Genomic DNA, 7,696 nt, shown 5'->3' with positions numbered 1-7,696 from the left:
GCAGCCTCTCACACTCAATCCCTTACCAGATGGCGTCAGTTAAGTCTGAGAGTTCAGGGCTTAAGACTTTAGGGAGGGGCACACTGGGATTGGGCCTATACGTCTGGTTTTAAGCCTATATGCCACAGGTGAATTCCATCTGTTAACCTGTGTCTTCTGCCTTTCTGATGGCCACCTGACCGAGCCCACAAAATGTAGGCGACTACGTGGACAACTTGACCTGCCACACATAACCCCATCAGCATACTCAAACTGGTACATCTCTTCAGTGTCCCATCAACACACTTCCCCCATCAGTTTCTGCCAGTGTAAGCATAAAGCTTGACATTTGTCCTGACAATTACTTTTTCTGGTTTGATTAGTGTATGATTGTAATTTTTTTCAGAGTGTGTTGGAACTGAAATAGTGAAGACATCAAGCATGCTGACTCAAGTTTATTATCACATGGCGAGTTTACAGCTAGCACTTTGCACAGCTAGACGAATAATGTATTTCAGAGTTAATCTGCATAAAATCATTTTCATTCATGGTATTTTTTCTTGACGTTCCTCTCAATCACATATACACATGCATCTCCTTAATGATGATCAGGGAATAAGTCATGACATGCTGATGTCACCATGGCGATAAGGGCTATGAACTCCTGGAAGTCGATCTCTAAGTCTCCATTCAGGTCGAGGTCAGTAAAAAGCTGGTCAAGCGTCTCGTTGTCCTTGACTTTCTGTGGTCGAGACAGGAGGTGATGCCCAAAAGCAGATGAGTTAACTCTAGCTTATTATGAAAACAGTGCTTTGCCGTATTGATTATATTTACATTGTGGTCATATTGCAGATAATCCCAGCAAGAATAGACTTGCTCTGAGAGCTATTTCAACTGCAGGCATCATTAGACACAAATTTCTCTTATTCACCAAGATACGCAATGAAAAATGCATGCAGTTCAACCTACCAGGATAAAATGAGTCATCTCATTGTTGATGAGGTCCTTGAGATCAGCCTTTTTCAGGTGGCACTTGTGCCCTGAGTACTTGTGGAACACATCAATGATGGAGACCATGGATTTCTCCAGATTTGACATGTTCTGCACAGGGAATGTGTTTGTCATCAACACAAATAACTGCTCGTCATGAGTACAAAGTGTCAAATTCGATAAAGCCAGACACCCCTCCCCCTTTTTTCTCGATTGCCAGAGAAAACAACTTGACAATATTTGATTTCGAATACATAAAATGTGCAATTGAAACTTAATTAGGCTGGCAAATAACTAAAGTAACTATCAGTTTATTGAGGTAATATTAAAATACATTTGATTCATCACAGCAAATAAGCTCTCCGAAAAACAAAGGTTGATAAGGGTATAATTCACTTGCCTGCATGTTGGAAGCAAAAGAAGCCGTGTAGAGGAGAAGAGGAGAGAAGGTTGTGACTGTGTCTGCTGAAGAAGGGATGATTCTGAGCCGTGTAGAGGAGAAGAGGATAGAAGGTTGTGACTCTGTCTGCTGAAGAAGGGATGCCTCTGAGCCACTCCTTGCCGTGGCTCAAGTTAAGATGCATCTATCAACCACAGCTGGATGCCTCAGTTTCCCATGGGTTGTGTTAATGGATGCATTTGGAGTGCATGGGCAATTAAATCACATCTCTGACCATTTCCTGAAGCTCTGTCAATTATGTGGACATTATTGAAGATGGGCCTTGCAAGTCAACCAATGCTCGTCGCTGCATGTGTGCAGGCTTTGGGTGAAATAACATTGAAAATGTTTCAAATGAAAGCCACAGCTGAAAAAAGTAACATTACATAAGAAGATATATTTACATGTTATAAACAATCCACTGATTATTAATGGTGTAATTCTGACCGTTCTGTAAATAGGCCTACTCTCCCTATGTGTGAATATTCTTAGCTACAGATCTAATCTAATCTAGTCAGAAATGTTTTTTACGTCTTATTTCAGGATGTAATACAGTTAAAGTGCATGTTTGCCTAATTGATGTATCTGAAATATAATTAGATTATTATTGACCAAGACGTGTCTAGAAATGACAGCAACCTGTTAAGATAGGTAGACTATCAATAAATAAAACTGTAACCCCGCCTCATTTCGTGACGTCAAGAGGCGGTCGCTCTTTAGCTTCAATGGAAAATCTCTTCTTTCAAACATCTGCACTGACGTAGCCCGTCAGATACGAGGCGACTTGAAAGGTGCAAAGGAAGAATCCAAAAGGTCTATAGGTCTTCTGTTAAATTAACACACATTGTAACGTTTTAGACAGTATCTGTTGGCACGGCAGGTCGATAAATTCTTCGGCTGTGGTTGGTTCAGGAATTGTTTTTCAACAGAAGTACCGCAGGGCGCCATTGGAGAGGAGATCAATATAGATCAGCTACAGTTTACTCGGTAAGACATACTGCGATGTACAACAGTCAGTCTCTGCGTTGTCAGTTGCATGAGGAAAAGTCCATTTGTGAGTTTCACAATGTGGACACACTGTGTGACGGTGTGTGTATGGGTGTGTGTGTGTGTGAAGCCAACGTTGTCACGCATTGCGTTGCACTCTTCTGACTGAAATATGCTTATTTTAACTTGGCCTGTGAACACGTTCATTACATCCTGTTGCAAACATATCGACTACTTATTGATTTAAATAGGAAATAACCCACAGATGGGCTTTTACTTTGCAATGACTGTGCTTCATATTTGGCTCGCTAGTCATCTGTAGACCTATGTAAATAACTTTTTTCCACAGCAATAACTGTAACGCGCTCAGGTAAGTTAGGTCACGATTGTTGGCGTTATGTAGGCCTATATTAGGGACCAAGAACCTAGATATTGACTTAGACACGTCACATTCGAAGATTGTTTGGGTGTGTGTTATAAGCCCTTTAGTTCCTGAGACCCTGAGACATTTTCTATATATATATTTCTTTTCAGATATTGGCATGTTAGCATTTTCAGACTTCATAGAGAGTAGCATGATGCTGGTGGTCAGGGGTGTAGTCTACATTACATTCCACATGGGGTAGTCATCATTTAGGCTGCTACAATTACTGGAACTGTATTTTTTTTTATTTTTTTGCCTTTATTTTTCATCCACAGGATGTCCTAGTTTAATTATTCCAGAATTAGAGCCTCTGGGGTTTCTGACTTTCTATTAATAACTCCCGTACTGAAGTCTTCCAGAATCTCCCTCGGTGATTGCAGAATCTCCCTCAGTGTTTCTGTCATACTTGGATGCCCTCTGAGCATTGACCTAGATGTGCTGTTGATGTCTTTTGTATTTGGCACGAACAGTATTGGTCTGCTTCCCCATGTCATTACTATAACCTGAACGGGGGACAAACAATCCAACCTATGCTTACGCTCTACTCAAACCCTAAGCTTAGATAGATAGATATATTACTTTGTTGATCCCCAAAGGGAAATTGCAGAGTTAAACTGAGACTGAGGAAAAACAATATTAACAAATGTGTATATAAATAGTGCATAAATGTGTTTTTTTGAGCTGTAAACTAAATATGCCTGAACGGTGATGAAACACATCAATGTGGGTGTTAATATTGACAAAATTACCATTTAATGGGTTGAAAATGGCTCAACACGACATCTAATGTTTAAAATCACCCTGAATCGATGCTGACATAGAGTCAACCGTTTGGGACTTATCTACATCATGAAATCTATATAAAAAAGACTATTAACACCCTCTCATCAGCCCCTATGATGTTAAGAGTCTTAAAATCCCCTTCTCCGCCTCTTCCTGCCATTTTGAAAATGATGCAGTTCGTGCATATTTATGAGTTAGACTCAGAGCTGGGGGTGAGTTACACTTTACCCTAACTTTTAGAACTATACAAAATGCCAGTGAGACAGGAAGTGGTCCCACTGAGATACAGCCCCCTCCTTCCTATGAAGAACGTGGCCTACTTTAAAGTCAGTTCAGTTCTCTAGGGGAACCCTTGCTACATTGTGAAGCTGATTTTTATCTTGCGTCGTAATTTAAAACAAATGGCCGAAATGTGATGTGATTACGGGGTCGGTTGTGTCCCTCCTCAGGGCTCAGGTATGGCGGAGCTACTGCGCCTTCTCCTGAACGTGTCGGAGAAGGCTGCCAATGTGGCTCGCGTGTGCAGACAGGAGGCCCCTCTCTTTGAGCTGCTGGTCCAGGAGAAAAAGGGAGATGACAAGAACAAGAAATTCGTCCAGGACTTTAAGACTTTGGCAGATGTGGTCATTCAGGAGATGATCAGACATGATGTCGGAGTTGTGGTAAAACTAAACTCTCAGCACATTGAACTATACCAGTACATAACTATACCAGTGGACTTTGGACAATGTTTTAATTTTGCAGTCATGTGTTCTTCCAGTTTCCAGAGCTGATGGACTTCATTCAAGGGGAGGAATCTAACAAATTCGAGAATGGGCTCGGTGAGTGGATCATTACCTGATCACACATCACAATGCATCACTTCAGACACTGTGATCCAAATCTATGTGACAGTTTGAGCTCTCCTTGGCTTCAGACAAGCCATGGTTGCCTGGCTGATAGCTCTTCTCTCCCTCAGGAGAGAGCGTGACTGTCACGGTGTGTGCCAGAGAGCAGGAGACGGCCACCCTGCTGGCCACAGTGCTGGACGGGGACCAGACCGCTGCGGCGCTCCTGGCCAAAGCCATTCACCAGGACCTTCAGCTCAGGGACGCGGCGGCCGAGGGCCTGCAGCAGATCCCACTCAGCCCTGCAGACATGGGCATCTGGATAGATCCCATCGGTGAGCTCAGGAGGCCATGAACTTCTCAGGCGCACATTTGCATAGGCTTAGGTCGGAATAGATATTTATCATATATGCTACGTGCATAGATTGGCTCTGTCTGTCTGTCCATCTATCCATCCAGCCATTAGTTCTGCCCCTCACATTACATCAACTCGGTAGCTAGACGGTAGTATCCAGCACCTGGTCATATTATTAGATATCCAATGATTTGACTTCATAGAAATCACTACTGCCAGGTACATAATCTCGTCACGCCGTTATGAAGGCACAAGGTAGGCCAATGTCATGGCTCACGATGTTGATTGATTTTAGAAATCAAATTTCCTTTTTCTTTTTTATCCGCAACCTGCTTAGCCATTTCTCGGTATTCTCAGTTTTCCTATTTGCTTGATCTGGCTGGGCTACAATTCTGAGTTGGATTCTACTGGTTCTACTGTTTCCTCTCTCCACAGCTTTTCTAAGGTAGTGCATATGTCTTTTTTTGTAGATGGCACGAGTCAGTACATAGAGGGAAAGGAGGAGGTGGTACTGGACGGTGGGTTCGTCTCATCTGGACTCCCATGTGCGTTGGTTCTGATTGGGGTCTACCTGCGAGCTACGGGGGAACCTGTGATGGGTGTCATAAACCAACCTTTCCATCACAGAGATGAGACCGGGCACGGGTAAGAAACGTACTGTACATTCATATTTAGGATGACCAATATTTATTCAAGTCGTGAAGATTATGGTACAGAGAGAGGGAGTCAAGTCTAAGGTGGGCCTTGTGTAGTGCTTGTAGTAAAGTTTTATTTGTATTTTTTACATACTGTTTATATGAATCCCTACACTTAACAATGTTAGAGGTTTTGGATTTGGTACTCAGATGAAGTCGGTCCTTAGACAGTAATGTGAAGCATTGTTGTGATTCCCCATCTTATGCAGTGTGACCTAGCTTTTACAATGTTTTTACAGCTCAGTTTTCGTCCCACCCTTCTCATTACACCGTTGTTGTTTCAGCTGGAAGGGCCAGCACTTCTGGGGAGTGTCCCACGGAGGCCTCAGCGCCTGTTCTGTGCCCAGGCCCGAGCGCCAGACGTCGGGTAGCGAGGGTGGGGCGTGCCTTTCAGCCGTGCTGAGCTCCAGCGAGAAGCCAGCGGTCAAGGAGGCCCTAGCGCCCCTTTGTCCCGGGAAGAGCCTGATGTACGCGTCTGGGGCCGGCTACAAGATCTTGTGTGTCATCCTCGGCCTGGCAGACGTGTATGTTCTCTCAGAGGGCTCCACTTACAAATGGGACTCCTGTGCCCCGCATGCCCTGCTCCGAGCGCTCGGAGGCGGGGTGGTCGAGCTGAGGACTCGTCCTCCTGGCGGGGACAAAGGCCAGGTGGAAGTGCAACGCAGTGCCGAACTGACCTATCACAAGCCCAACGCTGGTTCCCGCGGCGCAGACCGGTGGGCCAATCAAGGAGGACTGGTGGCCTATCTAGATCCCAAAGTGCTTTCAAGGGTGTTGGAGGAGCTCACAGGGAAGATCTGAAGGGTTTTATGCATCTATCCTGTAAGCAGGGAGGAGCCGCTTTAAGGGCAATGTTTTAATTCAATGCCAGTAGGGCATGTTTTATTTTTCTAAGTTACTGACTTGTGTGTTGTTCTTTCACTCAAGTGCACAGTGCAATTTGTTAATTACGTTATTGAAAGATAATCATTTATAAAAAAAAAATTGCTATATTTATATGCAACATGTAGAAATTTGTGAGGTATTGCTGGTTGGTTTGTATGTCCAACTCTTGCCACAGCACTTAAAGTAAATGTTTAGTGTTCACATTGCAGAGATATTGTTTATTCCAAAGAGCATCAAATAAGTGCTGCATGCACAAAGAACGTGTAATTGAGCTAAGACTTAATTGCTAATGAAATAAGCGCCGTTTTATATGCAGTATGTCACTGTTGGTTATCACTGGTATTGGATGCATCCTTTGTGATTTGGTCTCAACCAATATGGATTACGTGTGATGTGTGTTGGAAACACCTAAACACAAGTAACAATAGGTCAATACAAACCATAGTGCGTAAGGTTAGAGGAAACTCAAGCTCTAAATGTACTGGTAACATTAAATATATTTTAAAAAACACAAAGCTAAATGTTATAATAAAGGTTTACTACTCTGGGAGTAGCAACCCTATCTGTCTGCTATATTGTCATGTTGCTATCTTGCTACATTTTTATGCAGCTTTAATGGCAAACAGCTGTTTTAAGTGGAGTAGTTCCCTTAACCAAGTAAAACGTGTTCCTAAATCTCCCAAGTGCCTTCCCCATCTTCACACACTCCATTGAAGCGTGCCACTTAAAATTAGTCTGATGCCTGCAAATTACCTTTTATGGTAGAGAGAGGAGTGAGGATCAACACCACAAGGCTTCAATTCCACGTAAATGAATCCCGAGGTGGCACTGAGGTCAGAGAACGGAAAATTGAAAAAAGTGGAGATATTTAAACAGCTTTTGTATCTTGCTTTAGGGCTTGCTTTAAATTAATTAAATGAAAAATGTAGGCTTTGAGTCTCTGCGTATTTGCAAGTTAATGATTTTCATTTTCATAAAGATTATGTATTAAACATTTTTTTGATTATATCACCTAAATTCTCATGTGGTTGTAACAGAACTCCTAATAGACTATAGGCTCAGGTATATTTTGATAGTGATGTGTATTTTTGCACAAGGTTCAGATTATATTTATCCTGAACCTAACACCAATAGTTAAAGGTGAGGTAAATTTAAATTTGTGCAAGAGAATGATGTAATGAAACAAAAGTCTGAGTTCACTGGCCCTCAATCTTCAGAGCTAAGAGTCACGTAGAGCAAATTAATTGCTTTTTTAAAACAGGAATCTGAATGACGTCCCAACCCAGAGACACATGGTGCTGTGTAACTGATGGTACTCAAATGTATAATGGG

The 7,696-nt window shown here is 42.6% G+C and overlaps 2 protein-coding genes across 2 annotated transcripts; one reads left to right on the top strand and one right to left on the bottom strand.

Annotated features, from left to right (window-relative positions):
* Positions 1 to 554: 554 nt before the first annotated feature.
* Positions 555 to 2,149, bottom strand: LOC116220494 (protein S100-B-like). The gene is made up of 2 exons (XM_031567435.2): positions 949 to 2,149; positions 555 to 721 (listed from the first exon to the last, which is right to left on the bottom strand). The coding sequence occupies exons 1-2, from the start codon at positions 1,102 to 1,104 to the stop codon at positions 578 to 580; spliced, it is 300 nt and encodes a 99-aa protein (XP_031423295.1). The 5' UTR covers positions 1,105 to 2,149; the 3' UTR covers positions 555 to 577.
* A 27-nt stretch (positions 2,150 to 2,176) lies between these two features.
* On the top strand, positions 2,177 to 7,372 carry inpp1 (inositol polyphosphate-1-phosphatase). Its single transcript, XM_012841119.3, has 6 exons — positions 2,177 to 2,395; positions 4,052 to 4,264; positions 4,363 to 4,423; positions 4,561 to 4,764; positions 5,255 to 5,429; positions 5,764 to 7,372. Exons 2-6 carry the CDS (start codon positions 4,061 to 4,063, stop codon positions 6,278 to 6,280), a joined length of 1,161 nt encoding a protein of 386 aa, XP_012696573.1. The 5' UTR covers positions 2,177 to 2,395; positions 4,052 to 4,060; the 3' UTR covers positions 6,281 to 7,372.
* The last annotated feature ends 324 nt before the right edge of the window (positions 7,373 to 7,696 follow it).

Source organism: Clupea harengus, chromosome 5 (genome assembly GCF_900700415.2).
Source record: "Clupea harengus chromosome 5, Ch_v2.0.2, whole genome shotgun sequence".
NCBI lineage: Eukaryota > Metazoa > Chordata > Actinopteri > Clupeiformes > Clupeidae > Clupea > Clupea harengus.
Note: the sequence above shows the minus strand (reverse complement) of the source record. Positions and strands in the feature narration are given on the sequence as shown.

Bases quoted from the DNA above. Each gene is read 5' to 3' on its own strand.
- LOC116220494 (XM_031567435.2), bottom strand. From the start codon at position 1,104: ATGACAAACACATTCCCTGTGCAGAACATGTCAAATCTGGAGAAATCC. The intron at 722-948 runs GTAGGTTGAACT...TCTCGACCACAG, and splicing joins AGATGACTCATTTTATCCTG to AAAGTCAAGGACAACGAGAC.
- inpp1 (XM_012841119.3), top strand. From the start codon at position 4,061: ATGGCGGAGCTACTGCGCCTTCTCCTGAACGTGTCGGAGAAGGCTGCC. The intron at 4,265-4,362 runs GTAAAACTAAAC...GTGTTCTTCCAG, and splicing joins GACATGATGTCGGAGTTGTG to TTTCCAGAGCTGATGGACTT. The intron at 5,430-5,763 runs GTAAGAAACGTA...TTGTTGTTTCAG, and splicing joins AGAGATGAGACCGGGCACGG to CTGGAAGGGCCAGCACTTCT.